The sequence below is a fragment of the Typha angustifolia genome, chromosome 9, assembly GCF_048772165.1.
Source record: "Typha angustifolia cultivar Huaian chromosome 9, ASM4877216v1, whole genome shotgun sequence".
NCBI classification, from domain to species: domain Eukaryota; kingdom Viridiplantae; phylum Streptophyta; class Magnoliopsida; order Poales; family Typhaceae; genus Typha; species Typha angustifolia.
In genome coordinates, this window is record NC_133247.1 from 1396811 (window position 1) to 1411978 (window position 15168).

The window sequence follows — 15168 nt, forward strand, 5'->3', positions numbered from 1 at the left end:
TTTATATTGATTTAGGATGTTTTATGATGCCTTGAATATAGCACCTTCTTGACCAATAATCGGTAAACGGACTTATGTGACGTCAGAGATATATGTACTTTCACCTCGACCTTATTGGGCCTATGACTTGACAATTGCCAAAACGCCCTGAACTTAGAACCATGGAAGCAGTCCCACCACACCACAAATCGACCCCTCTTGGAGGAACCATACTATGTATTATGTCATTATTCTGAGTGCACTGGACCCCCGTAACCTCCAAGAAGTTCCATGTCAGATGAATATACAGTCAGTTTAAGTAACATTGTAGAACCAACGTTAGCCGTCGTGGTGACAACTTAGTGCATTTATACAAAAACGCAGTTCTCAAAATAGGAATTTACATATTTCTTGCATATATTATAAGCATTTCATTATAAAAATAAATATACTTAATTTTATAATTATTAACGTCTACGACCTCTTTCCCCTGGTAACGTTCTTAAATTAAATTAAGATCTGCTATTTCAAAAATATCAACAAAAATATGCCGACATCATCATACATCTAACACCATAACTCAAGCCTCCGACGTTTTTCTTGGACGAGGCCACGAGCTGGATACAGGAATGGCCATTGACAAAAGCATGGACAGTATACAGTCGTACCTCCGGCAACTTGAGCAGCTCCTACTGCGTCCATTTAATCCTCTTTTGCTGGTTCGTCCCTTCTGGAGGAGGCACCAGAAACACCCCGTTCGATGCACTGGTAGTCATAATGTAACAACTCGAAATTTTAAAATATAAATAGATAAATCTAAATAATGATGAATTTCGTTTTCTCTCATATTTTAGGATTGTGATTAAATTAAATTAATTTTTTAAGTATTAGAATTTCTATTCTAATAGAATTATTATTATAATTTTTTTAACTATAAAAAAGGGAGCCTAAAAGAAAGCCCTAGGTGAGAGTTAAAAGAAAAAGGTGGGGGCAACAATGCTGCTACAATACCGAGATTTGGAAGAAAAACAAATGATCATTCTTGAGAGAGGTTAGAGAGTGAAAAAAAAAAATCTCTAGATCTATTCAGATGGTTACTAACAGTGCGATGTGACAACGGATCAGAATAACCAATTAAAGAACAATACTGTATTTTATCATATCCATGATAGTACATTTTTAACAAAGATCCTTTCTATTTATATTGATTTATTCAAATTAAGTTAATATGAATCATTTATAAATTTGATTTCGTCTATATTGAATTTTAAAATTTAATAAAGAGACCAAAAAATTATTTATTTTTCAAAGCGGTTTATATATATTGTTATGACCCATTTTTTTACTATATATATCATGTTAATATTGGTCATTAAACATATTTTTAATAGAGTAGGTTACTTATTAGGCGTCTAGGTCTTACTATTTTGCAAGAATTTAAAAAGCTGTTTAGTGAGAACTCTAAAGGCTGAGTCGATATAATTATTATTTAAACTTTCGTGTTTCTCCGAGTTTTATCCTAGAGATTTGAGATATCATATTCCCCGATTCGAGGAGTGACACATAATATATATATAAGCTATTTAAACTAGCCCGTTCACATTTTATTTGATTGTATTTTTCTTTCTCTGCATAATTTAAGTATCCTTTGGGAATGAAGAAGGAAAGTATATATCAACTATCACGATTCAGGAAAATTCAACAAATGTCAAAAGTTACTCCTCATACCTGAAGAAGATACGTATGAAGCCAATCCAATGTCTGAGTGAATGTAGTTGCGGAAATGTTAACCACAGTCAATCCCTGATTCAAAGACAAAAACTAAATGAGTAAAAGGAAAACATTTCTAGAGGCCCATGTGTTTCTTATTCAGAAATGTACACTCATATTCAGGTATAAGCTTAAATGCAACAACAAGAAAGAAAGCGTCAGCTTGTGGACTTTAGTTACTTCAGAATGACTCGCAAAATTAGACGAGTACAATATTTCCAACTTGCATTGCAGAAGATATGAAAGGAGGCCTTTAACTAGTTATGGATTACTCAAGACATAAAATGGGAGTCTATCTGTAATGAATGACAATTAATTGACCAAACAAAATATTTGTTGTGCTGCTTAATTAAAACAAACTTGTCTCAAGTAGGCCTTTCAGCAAAATCAAATGGTGCATAAGCGCTATAAGAGGGATGAGTACACATACAACATAGAGGCAGTGAGGATACTACCTAATTACATAGGCATCATAGAATCCTATGGTTGAACATTCTCAACAAACAATGGCACACGTTAATACAAATTGTTATACTGCATTCACCAGGTTAAAAAAGAAAAATGAACCTGAAGCCTATCAGTCTGTACATATCATAGGCCATTGAATTTGTATTCTATTAAATTGAGTTATATTCTACAAAATTTAGATGCTTAAGACTAAGATAATAAAAAACTACATCAAATGCTTGGAGAAGTTGAGCAAGATCAAAAGGAAAAATATTTAGGTTAAATATCATAAGACAAATGAAAGAAAATTACCAAGGCAGATAAACTGGAATTTGCTAAAAGTTATGAATATAATTTGATGCTTATCAAGAAAGAACTTTACCTGTGAGTCAAAAGAGCAGAGATAGTCCTGGATAACTTTAAGATTGCTTAAAAGCTTACTGTGATCCTGCAATCAAAAACAAATGAAATTCTATAATAAATCTTGAACTTTGGATGCATTCAGTAAATTATGCAACCTAATATCAAGTAAAATTAGTTCCTATGGTAGAAGAGTTTAACTTATTAGTGTAGTAAGAGAATTAATTGACACAACAAAAAAGATACATTTTAGATATGATACTTCGGACAAAGCAATACTAGTACAGACTAAATGGCACATCCAAATGCAAATAAGTGGAAATTTGAGATGTAACAACATCATCGATCACTACAGGGCTTCCCGGTGCATGAGGGCGCTGTCTATATGAGGTCCAGAAAAGGAGGGTGTATGCAACCTTACCCTCATTTATGAGGATGTTTCCAGTATGTGAACCCATAACCTCTCAAATGCAAAGGGCAAGCATTTCCATTACCAAGTGATGCCCTTGACCACAAGATCACATAGTACACAAAAAAAGAAACAAATGGAATTCTATTATTGGGTCATTACTCTAAAAATAATCTGGTAGCAGGGCAGCAAACGCCAATTTTTCTGAAAAATTAAAGCAGATGTATAAGAGGGTAACAGGGAAATAAGTTAGAACTAATTGCATGCAGTACTATGTCCAGGACAAAAAGAAAAGCATAACTTAAAATACAAGTTGTGAGTTTTCTGGCAACTTCTCATGCATATAACGAGAACGATGAAGCATCATGATCTCATCGCTAATTGGATAAAACTACAAAAGCCTCCTAACTGACTGACATAATGAAATTCTTCCACATAAAAATGAACTTACAGATTCTTAAATCATTCTCCTGTGGAAATGAGATCCTTAGACCAAAAAAAAAGAAATTATAGATACCCGGTATCATTCTCCAATAGACACCGTTCTTAAACTTGAGTGTAGAAAAGTTTAAAAGCATTTACTATTTGGCAACAGCGGCAACTGAAAAATGTTTCATAAAGTACCTGCAGTAGAAATTTGTCTCCAGAGGTTCTAGTGGCTATCCCTTCCTCTAACAAGGCCTGCTAATAGGATAAAACTACAAAAGCCTCCTAACTGACCGACATAATGAGCTTCTTCCGCATAAAAATGAACCTATAGACTCTTAAATCATTCTCCTGTGGAAATGAGATCCTTAGACCAAAAAAATATGAAGTTATAGATTCCTGGTATCATTCTTTAATGGACACCGTTCTTAAATTCGAGTGTAGAAAAGTTTTAAAAGAATTTATTATTTGGCAACAGCAGCAACTGAGAAATGTTTCGTTAAGTACCTGCAGTAGAAACTTGTCTCCAAAGGTTCTAGTGGCTATCCATTCCTCTAACAAGGCCTGCATATCCAAAAACAGGCACATGTAAAAGCTATAATGTAACTATATATAACTGGATAATAATAACAACTCTATCGAGTACGAGAAGAAAAAAGAAAATTGTAATTGATAATGGAGATGCAATCGAGGAGGAGACTTTAGATTTGAAGGAACTGAGCAAGGATAAAGCTGAGCATGCTACATGTAAGATGAATAAAAGAATGTGTTGCACTATAATGCAGTTGATCTCCATTAGTTGGCAACTGATGGCAACTAGAAACCAGAATCTGAATCGATGAGCATAAAATTACATAAAAGCAAGCAACAATATCAATTAAAAATCATTTGGCACAATAATGCCAGATGTTATTTGGAGGAGCAATAACCAATGCATCGAATAGCATAAATCCAAACATCTTCTACAACATAAGAAACTCAAATATAGCAGAGCTTATATATATGTTCTTAATGAGAATGTCGCAGCATCTTCTCATGCATAATGAGAATGACAATTCAGCTACTATCAAGTCTTTGCAAGAACATTTGTCTCAGCATCTTCAAATTAATAGTTTGGGTCTCTTGTGTTATCCTCTTCGTCTTGAAAATGCTCACAGCGAGAGGAATACTTATCTCAACAAAAGTATGCTTCGAATTTGATTAGCCGAGCAGTTATATTTGATGATAAGATAATCGATACACCTTTTGAGATTCATGTGAAGCTTCATCATACAGATGGTGTCATTGGCATATCCGACTAGGTATATGCAGCTTGTTGGTCAGCTTGTTTATTTATGTATCACCGACCAAATAGTCAGCTTATAGCAGTTCCTCGATCAGTTCATTATGCAGCGCTACTTCGGAGATGTGTGTAGGGGATTATTACTCGCTCTTTTGACGTCTTCACATTCATCTCCTGTGTTTCATGCTTATTCTAATGCTGATTGGGTTGGTGATCCTATCACTAATCATTATACTACTTATTTGTATGTTTCTTTGACTTCTATCTTTGCGGAGCATGAAGATACAAATTAAGATGATACCAACGAACCACTACGCAGCAAATAAAGCAAACTGAAAAGATCAATTGAGTTTGATTTGCTAAATTTGGCCGGGCATTCATAAGAAGCTAGAACTGAAGAGAGTAGATAATGTTCTATTGGAAGCAAAGTAGAGATTGTACTATTGATTTCCAAGGATATCTAGCAAGCATGAGAAAGGTTATTTGTAGACAACAGAAAATAGTCAGAGGACACTTGTAATAGAGGTTCTGAAGATGTTCATTGTGATTAACCAAGGTTCCAAAAATCGGTATCGGGATCGAAATCAGCCATCCGAAAAAACGATACTTATCGGCCGTATCGGCCGCTTGTATCGGATTGGATTATTTTAATTGAATAAAATTCTAAATATTATTTAAAAATGTTGAGGAATTTCTAAAAATTTAGGAAAAATTATAAAAAAAAATAAGAAATAATAATTACTCAAATATAAAGTCTAAAAAATAAAAATCTCTCTTCCTCCCTCTTTTCTTTTCTATCTCTCTAACTGTTAGTCTGTGTGTGTGTGTGTGTGCAACTGCTGTCAATAACCTGCTGCAGTGCTGCTTGCTACAGCTGGCCTACAGCAGCTGCTGCAACAGGGTTGAAACCAGCAGGTTTCGATCCGAATCAGAATCGACTATGGCCGATCACGATCCCTTTCAGCTGATCCCACTCAAGATCGGTCGAAACTGGGAACTATGGCAATAACCCTCCTTGTGTCTCACATTAATTACCAGTTACACTGATTCTGTTTTGAATGCGTTCCCTACTCAGTTCTATCTTAGCCTTTAAGTAACATCCAAACTCGGCAAAAGAGCCATGATATCATTTTCCTACTCAGTTCTATCTTATGGTCTCTTGATCTCTTCTCTCCTATCTTGAGCTTTCCGTGTAAACTGAATCATTATCTGTTAATGATGTATTACATGGTCACTGTGGAACATACCAAAACCATTTTGAAATATCCATTGGCATCTTGTTTCTCAATTAATGCTACACTTAAGTAGTAAGCATTTATTTTGCTATATTTTTCAGTCATTCAAATAAATACAGTGATCATGGTTTCAGTCACTGTTTGTATGACACCTGATTATGACCATATAGAATCACAAGATAATGCTAGTCTTATAATCATCCTATGAAAGAAGATCAAGGATGAACATGTGCATGTGAAATGGAAGAATTATAGTCCACGATGGTTATTGTTATCCAACAGTCAGAAAGTATAATGATTGAGCAAATAATACCACAGCAACATATGATTGATGACAAGTCAAAGACAAAACAAACCTTGTGATCAAACTCAGCCATCCTCAAAACAATAGGTACAATTATTGGTTCAGCAGCAGACCTTTTGTTCTTGACAAGATTAGTATTTTGTGAAACTGGATCTTTACGAATCTCTCCTGAAAACACACAACTATATTTACTTCAGAGAAATTGCAAAGAGAAATGCAGATATAGTGATACCCATTCTCTGAGATCTGCCAAAAAAATACAAAGGCTAGTTTACAAACATATAGTTCACTATAATCTTCAGCATAAGCATTTTCATATACCCTGGACTGCTTGATGTTTTAAGATAATAGCTAAAATTGTGGAATTAATATAAAGAAATTTGGAATGCACTTGGGCTCAACCTTTAGGCTCGGAAGAAGTGTCTACAGGATGAATGGATTCTGGATAATCCTTGTCCTCAGCATGAGAAGGAGACATCCCTTCCTCGGCTATTTCCAGCTCAGCATAGCATCTCTTATTCTCAGCAAAATCCTCGTATGTGACACATATTTTCTCACTGACAGGATCGTTTTCTAAGGGATGTTCTATTTGTTCTGCAACAGTACCAACAGAAGTCCCAGACGCTTCGCTTTTTTTAGTTGTCTCAGTTATCTCCCTATTTTCCTCATCCATCAAATAGATACTTGGATCCAAATGTATACCCTGCCACAAGCATATCTTAAGTCTATGCTCAGGTATCAAATTAGAAAACATTAGCAGACAGGTTTAAAAAGAAAATCATCAGTTCTTCTGTAATGTCATGTCCTAATATTGGGACAAATTATCAGTAATATCTCATAGATATTTCAATAAAAAAAAGGAAAACAAAATAATCTGCTAATGTGGCGGCAACTTTGTTAACTCTATGAAGAGTTGAGAACCAAAAGGGATTCCCAATGGCGAGATCGGCCAAACATCACATACTCCTATTATGTGCTGTTGTAATAATTAGCCCTTTCTAAAAGCCTCTGGATTTATTTCTCACTGAAGAATGAGTTCAAACAAAAATTGGAAGTAAAGGAGTCCACATAAATTGGAAATTAGACTGATTGCAGCAGTAGAATAATGCATAGCTTTAACTCCCGCATCCAGATAAGAAATTCACCATACCTCTATTATAATAGGCTTCCCATCTTTCATTGCCTTCTTTAAATCTCCAGCCAAGCCTACAACATTTACAGTAAGAGATTCAGTCTAGATGGTTACACCATGACTTACAAGAGATCTAGAACTGTCCCATAGGTTCTGCAGCTTATTTAAATCACATAATCAGCCATGTACATATAAGAATTTCAGCCAAGTGTGATAATAACATCAGAAAATAAGAACTACAGAGTACAGAGATACCTTTACGAACAATTCTGCATTCTCTGCAAAATTCTGTAATAAGCTCTTCAGAAGAATTAAAATCTCGAGCCCAAACAGGTGTTGATGTTAGTGGGGCACTGCATACGACATAGAATAGAGAGAAACTTTTAGTTTCTCAATATATTACTGCAACATTTGTTGCCATAGTTTGTGTGTAGCAACATCCTAAACGAGCATCAGGACAAAACATGTCATGCATGGTGCACATCAAAACTTGATATGGTTGTCATATTCAAACCACCTCTTGCTTTTCAGTACACATCAGCACATGACACATCCGTAGGACAGGCGTGCCACATGCCCATTGCACTGGCTGACATGGGAATATTCAGTAATAACAAAAGAATAACAAACTCATCAGACAGGATATTGAATGTTGGATCATGGAAAAGGAAAATAAGCACCATCGGAAGTAAGATTCAGCCTTGTGATAACTGTAAGAATAGTCATATGACCAAATTAATAGAGGTGCTAGCATGAAGCCATTCTCTTCAATTCATCTGTACCCAAAGCTGCCTCTAACAACCCAAGTGCGCCGTGTCTTTTCATACTAGTTCTATCTTTAGGACTTTTGCCTTACTTCTACTTGCTGAAACTTTATGTTTGTATTTGATAACTCCTAAATCTAACTAGTGCACTATGTGATTCCTTCTGGACATGTCAGAAATGGTGTAAGCAGTCAACACAACTTATACTCTACTTAGTTTCTTATCTCTTTTCTACTTTTTAAATAATTAAATTGCGATTCAGGCTCACATATCTTTATTTAAAGTAAATCTCCACCAACTAAAGTAAGCCATCATAGACATTAAGACTACAGTCTGATTTGTTCCCCAGTTAGTGTGTTTTCATACTCGACGCACTCATTCAACTTCCTACTGCACAAGTTCTAACTATGATAAGCATGCGCTACAAGAGAAGATAAACACTATGTCATATGTAAATATCATGGAGAAAGAAAGCATAAAATGAAATTATGGCTTCACTCACTCTGTTGATGTGCGAAGTAATTCGTACACCATATCTGTCTAGATGAAAAGAAACAATCTGTTGTCACCTCAATATTGTTATAGTACTTAGAAACACAAACGCAAAGCAAAAGAAAATAAAACCTGCAAAACATTTGGTAAGTTAAGCCGTTGAGCAAGTTGTGTAGCAATTGTTGATTTTCCTGTGCAAGCAGTTCCACACACGAGAATAACCAATGGTATCCTTTGGTGATGAAATCTAATGATCAAGGACAAAAAAAGAATTCATATAACAATTTTTTTTGTGTGCAAATCTCACATGCACATATGTAAAATCAACCTCATAATATATTAGAGAAGAGAAATGAGGCCAAAAAAAAAAAAAGAACCCACGGTGGATGAATAGATATTATATTAGCATTTGCACCAAAAAGAAAAGAAAAAGAAAAAGAAAAAGAAAAAGTATATGAAACAATCGATGCCACAAAGTGATAAAACAATAATTTGAGGTTGGCTTTTACATACTACTATACATCATTGAATAAGATCACTGAAGCACTAGTACATACAAATTGTATATCCTCATGTGAGTAAATAATTCCAATGAACAACACAAATGACCTAATATCTACAAAACTATATATCAAGCCTAAATTATGAACAAATCTAAGAAATCACAAAAATTGAATCATATCCGGATAAAGATATGCATCATTCTATCACAGATGTCTAGTAACTAATTGAGTGGATCAGGACAATGACTTATGCAAGACGCATGGATGCAGGGGTGAAAAAGGATTGGATAGTACTCAGCTTGCATCTCGATCCATAATTTTGATCCGGATACAGATTCGAATATAGATATTGGACGGATAACAAAATATAAAACCATATTTTAACTAAATGGATACTGATAAATTTTTTTTGATAGATGATTGAATCTTAAACGGATGCCTATTGAATTTTAAACGAATTATGATCTTTTACTTAAAGATAATTAACACAAAAATATTAAGAGTTTAAAAATTAAATAAATTGTTTGTGTCAAATACATATAAAATTAGCAAAATTAATCTCTACAAATAATATATAACACATCATAATTAACAATATCAATATTCACTATTTAAATCAGCAAACTAAAAATTATAAATTATTCGAAAAAAATGTGGGTAAATAGATATCCGATATCTATATTTGAATTCGAAAATTATATTCGATCTGTATCCGAATTTTTTCAAAAATCCTATTTGAATTTGCACCCATATTGAATAAAATTTTTTTATCTGAATCGAATCAGATAGTAGGTCAGGTCAGAGTTAATCCGACCCATTTTTACCCCTACATGGGTGACATATAACTCACATGGACTTGGGCCATCATGACTAGAAATGTGATTTCACATCGCCCACTAAGAAAACTGTTTAGCTAGAATTTGAAGGGAGGACCGGCATTCTTGTTTGGAACATGCTATTCATTATAAACAATGTTCAAACTTCAAACATCTTAGGCAAATATCTTGCATCAAATTGTCAATGGAAGGTACTACCTTGTCCTACCTTGTCAAGGGACATGTTTCTGTTAGCACCTTCCCAAGCACACCAGAATCAAAGTGAATTTAATAAAATGAAAATCATCATTGTTACTCTGTGTAACATTTTAAAGGTCAAGCTAAGAATCACAAAATGGAATTTTGTTGTCTCGTAGTTGTTTTGTATTTATTATATTATAATTATACCAATTTCTATTATACCAACCTATTGCTTGAAATGAAAGGATCCGAAACTGGGTATTTACCTTATCAACTATCAAATCGATGATACTGCCTTTATTTTCTTGTTCTAATCTACTGTCTTTTTTACTTGATAAAGCTCTAGTTTAACTTATAGAAGGAAAATAGAACAAAAGGGTATAATAATATTTAGCTCCTGTAGAATTACAATATATAACAAAATTAGTAGAATTTCAAGTAGACTAAAATATGCCATCTAGTGAATATGCCATGTCGGCCTCAGCAAAACTCCAGATATTCACCATATGCCATGTATATTAAACAGAATCAAGATAATCAATGTATCTCACAGATTGTTGTATTCTAAGATGATCCAGATATCCCCCAATACCTTACAAAAGGAAATATAGCTCAGCACCAAATTCCAGCATCCTGTTATTCGCAATATGTTTTCCTTGTATTCTCTAGTTCCTTTAGTTTTATCTTGTCTCATGTCTTTCGATAGAATGGTGCAAAACCTCCATATCTTCTGCTAATCTTATAGAAAGTCATATAGTTTGAGATTAAAGCAGAAAAAAATGAATGTTATAAAAGTATATTAATATCTTTGATGAGAATAGTGCAAGACGTTTATATGTTCAGCTAATCTTATGTGCCAGTCATATATTATCAATGCAGCTCATATATAATGAGATTATGACAAACTGCAAAAGGCAAGGTAGGAGGTTCATAATGGAAAAGCTTTTATCCAATAAAACATAACCCATACATGAATGTTATAAAGGTATAAACATCAAGGCCTTCATGAGAAATTTCAAGTTTAAAAGTTCACAACTTCAAGGCTCAAGCAGAACTCAACCAATCCAACATACAGAAAATTGTAATAGAACAGAATTTACTAAACAAAGTATTTACTTACTTTGTCATCATCTTGTACTGATTTATGTACTCCTCGCCATAACCTCTTCGCTCCATCAGCTGCAAAGTCCATACAAAATTAAATATAAACCCAGAACTTGAAAAGTAAGGTTGTGCGTGCGTGCGTGTTTGTGTGTCTGTGCACGTGTGTGGTGGTGCATAGGTTGGGGGGTGTAGTCTGGTGGAAGGAAAAAGCTGAAAATTCCTGAAAAGGAACAGAGTTAACTGCAGGAGAACAGAAAGATCTCCTAAAATCTGAAAGAAAAAAGGAGGGAAACTATTGAAAAGTACCTCAAATGTGCTGGTAAAACTCAAGTTGATCCTTCTGTTAAAAGTTCAAAGCTTAAAAAAAAACACAAAGAAAGGTCGAAGAAAGTACCTTGAATAGATTAGCTTCCAAATCAGACTGTGAACTGTAAAATAATCAAGCAACTACTATTATTAGCTTGTATAGAAAAACTACTTATGAATAACACTTGCAAGGAGGATATGCATATTTGCCTTCCAAGTACCACTAAATATTATCAACAATATAAAGTAAAATTGCAAGAACAATTATGGAAAACCTCTGGTTTTATATATGTCACTTAGTCTTCCAATTATTTCGAACATATATAATTCGATGCTTAATTAAATCCTTATAAACTAGCATACAATAACTAGATGAATAACTCTGCATTCTCTCTCACACATCATCGGTAATAATTTAATACTGATTCTCTTATCCGACACAAAATCACAACAAACAATGATTCAAGTTATGTTCAATAAGCACAGGCTGCATAAGTGCATGTTGTGTACTTTTATATCACCATTAAGAAGAATCACTATTGTGCTCAATTTCAAGTTTAGGCTAAATGATGATTTACATTGTTGGCATAGAATGTTTGTTTGAACTCCCCTCCCTCAAGCAAGAAGAGCCTTCACCATCTTAATTTCTCTTGCATAAAAGACTTGATTGTCTACCTCCTATCAGATGAGATGGTGCTATTGCACCTAGGTACAGCTGTGAGCTGTCCCTGTGTAATATATTTCATGGTTTCAACTTTCAAATAGAGAATGGTAGCTCTAGTGTGTGTTCATAAAAGCTATAATTAGATAAACTGTATATGGATTCCTAAAGTACATATGTTATGAACCAATGCTTTGCTGCAGATTGTGTCAATTGAATTCATTCTATGTATGATGCACATCAATAGCACCAAAAGTTCATATTTTATGGACCACGAACACTGGGCTCATCATGTTGAACTACTCTTTTTTTATACTGGTGTTAAAATAGCATTAAATTATTAGTTCATTTTTGGAGTTTATAAAAACATCCAATGCCACAATTAAAATTTGAAGGTTCATTTACAACTCATAAGAAAAGGTAAACACCTAGAATAGATATCGAAAATTAATCATGAAGAAACGATGATGCAAATATAAGAAAGATACTTATGTGTATGTGTGTATTATATTACAACATGCATGTAGTGTATAACTAGATTTAATTTGTTGCATAAGCATGGTCGGACAAGTCGAGATGGAAACATAAAAGATACGCAACTATACCTGTCAGTATATAGCTAACACAAAGGCGTAAAAAATTAATAACCTTTCCTGTATAAAGATATCATAGCAGCAAGTGAACGATTGTATACCAAAAATGTCTCAGTGGAAAGATCCTAAGAGTACATATTCAATTCAAAGCTCATAGCGGTGAGAAGAAAAAGAATGCCAAGGAGAACTTACACATCAAGCAGGCTGTTGTCTATAAGCAGCTTTTTGAGTTCTAGAGCGATCTTGATAGCAACATGATTAGGAATCTGGAAATGGATAATCAAGCATAAATTATCGAGAACTCTGCAGAGTTCTAACCAAACATTTGTTAATCTATTTAGCCTACAATATTAATGTCTAACAAGGACTATAAGAAATAGAAAAGATAGTATTGTATCATTAATTATGTCCCATATATTCCCGTGAAGAACAGCCATACATCCAACAAAGATGAAAGCGAAAAATTGGCTAGAAAGGGATCGATCGACTACCTTCGTTACCGTCAACATCCTACTAAGAAGAAACCTGGACAGGACATAGTAATGATCTGCATTGTCTCCAAGCCACACTTTCACCTGATCGCCAAAATTTAATAACGCGAAGCAAGAAAAAGAAACAACCAAATTAAACAGCATACCCACGTCAAGAATTCCAGAGAAAAAGGGCACCAGGAACCAGAGAAACCCACATCAAGGAATCAAGAAAGAGCGGGAATCTGGCAACTGACCTTGACGAAATCGTACTTGGAGGAAGCGTTTCGAGAGGATAATCTCGAAGGGGGCATAGAGGGGGAATGCTCCTCCTTCTTCTTCTCTCCGGAGGAATCCCCCGTGAGAGGAGAAGCAGCGAGGGTTACGGAGATCGCCGCCTTCTCCTTCTCCGCCGCGAATCTACGAGACGCCATGGTGCTGTCTCGAGATCTCCGGATCTCTTCGTCTCCTCGATCCTGCATCGGAGAAGTCTCTCTCTCTCTCTCTCTCTCTCTCTCTCTCTCTCTCTCTCTCTCTCTCTCTCTCTCTCTCTCTCTCTCTTCCCCCAAGGTCGGCGACGAAGCTTGAGAGGTGTCAGTGTTACGCATGGAAAATTATGCAATAGTCCAAAAGGCAACGCCGACTTCATAACTCGGCCAAATAATAAATACGTCGGCGATGCAGATGCTACTATGAAGTCGGCATCTAGAGCATTCTTGAATGCTTATTATGGTCAAGTTTTGTTGCCGTAATAAAGTTTGTATCTGTTTCCTACTATTCAGGAAGTTTATAATCCAATACGACAACTCGATACAAATTCAAGCTTTAGTTTAGTATAATTAGTTGGGTCATAAATAAATTGATATATAAATTAATCATATTTAAATTTATTACATTAATCTCATTATTTATAACTTAATAATTTAAATAATTTATTATTCGGATCGTGGTCATGTTAGACTAAAATTAACCCCTTCTTTTTTAATTTTTGGGCAGAATACCTAGACAACAGCTTAGATAAAGTTGTAGATAGGCCCACGTATGGGATGCCAATGCCATTCAAAATGCAATCTCGGAGAACTATTCGTTTTAGAGTCATCAGATCTTACTAGATAACGATATATTAATAAACAATCATATAAACAGAACTGCCGTAACTGTTTCAAATTAAATTATAACTAAATTGTTTTCTTTCTTTATTCCTTTGTAACGATTAACGAATACAATAAATAATGTCATCGTGACCTGGCACCTACCTCGATGATATGCTGCCAAGGCACGTGAATGATCGTATCACCAGAATGTGCTTACCTTATCTAGTTAAGCAAGTGGCCTACTTACATCCCCCACATGTAACGTAACGTCTCCATGCATGCTACTGTTTTATTTCATCCCTGTCACTGTATCTCGTTTGAGAATTGAGGTTGGTATTTCTTAGGAGGATAGAACTTTTATCATGCCTCTTTAATTTTATTTTATTTTACTTTATAATAATTAGTCTACAAATCCAATGTTTTGCTTCTCTTTTCCATGACATATACAGGCAGCCGAATCCCTATGTAAATGGCTATAGATTATGTTCCTTAAAGTTTCCAGGTTATGCTGCAAATTGAGTGGGAAAAGGTTAATAGATAGATAGGCGTGCCTAAATCTTGGCAAGGATTGAGGGCATTAATATGGATGGAGTCTGCCCTAATTTAAGGGGCTTTACGACATCCAGCCACCATCAATGGCCCTATTAACGGGACTGGCCTCTGCCTTAAAAGTCGTGCTCTGGGCCCCGACCTAACTAGAAAAACTGCCAGATTTATTTAAAGATAATAATATAATTCTCATTGAAGATGGGGATCAGATAGATGGGTGTCCCAGCAGCATGTGATTGGTTCTATTCCGACGTAACCTAACGTGGTGGTTG

General features: G+C 34.8%; 1 protein-coding gene across 1 annotated transcript; it reads right to left on the reverse strand.

Annotated features, from left to right (window-relative positions):
- Positions 1-322: 322 nt before the first annotated feature.
- LOC140767615 (uncharacterized) lies at positions 323-13688 on the reverse strand. The gene is made up of 15 exons (XM_073107602.1): positions 13511-13688; positions 13275-13358; positions 12976-13049; positions 11618-11651; positions 11240-11298; positions 8733-8847; positions 8611-8648; positions 7600-7697; positions 7363-7418; positions 6615-6915; positions 6265-6380; positions 3899-3955; positions 2579-2644; positions 1708-1782; positions 323-744 (listed from the first exon to the last, which is right to left on the reverse strand). Exons 1-15 carry the CDS (start codon positions 13685-13687, stop codon positions 682-684), a joined length of 1413 nt encoding a protein of 470 aa, XP_072963703.1. The 5' UTR covers position 13688; the 3' UTR covers positions 323-681.
- Positions 13689-15168: the final 1480 nt, after the last annotated feature.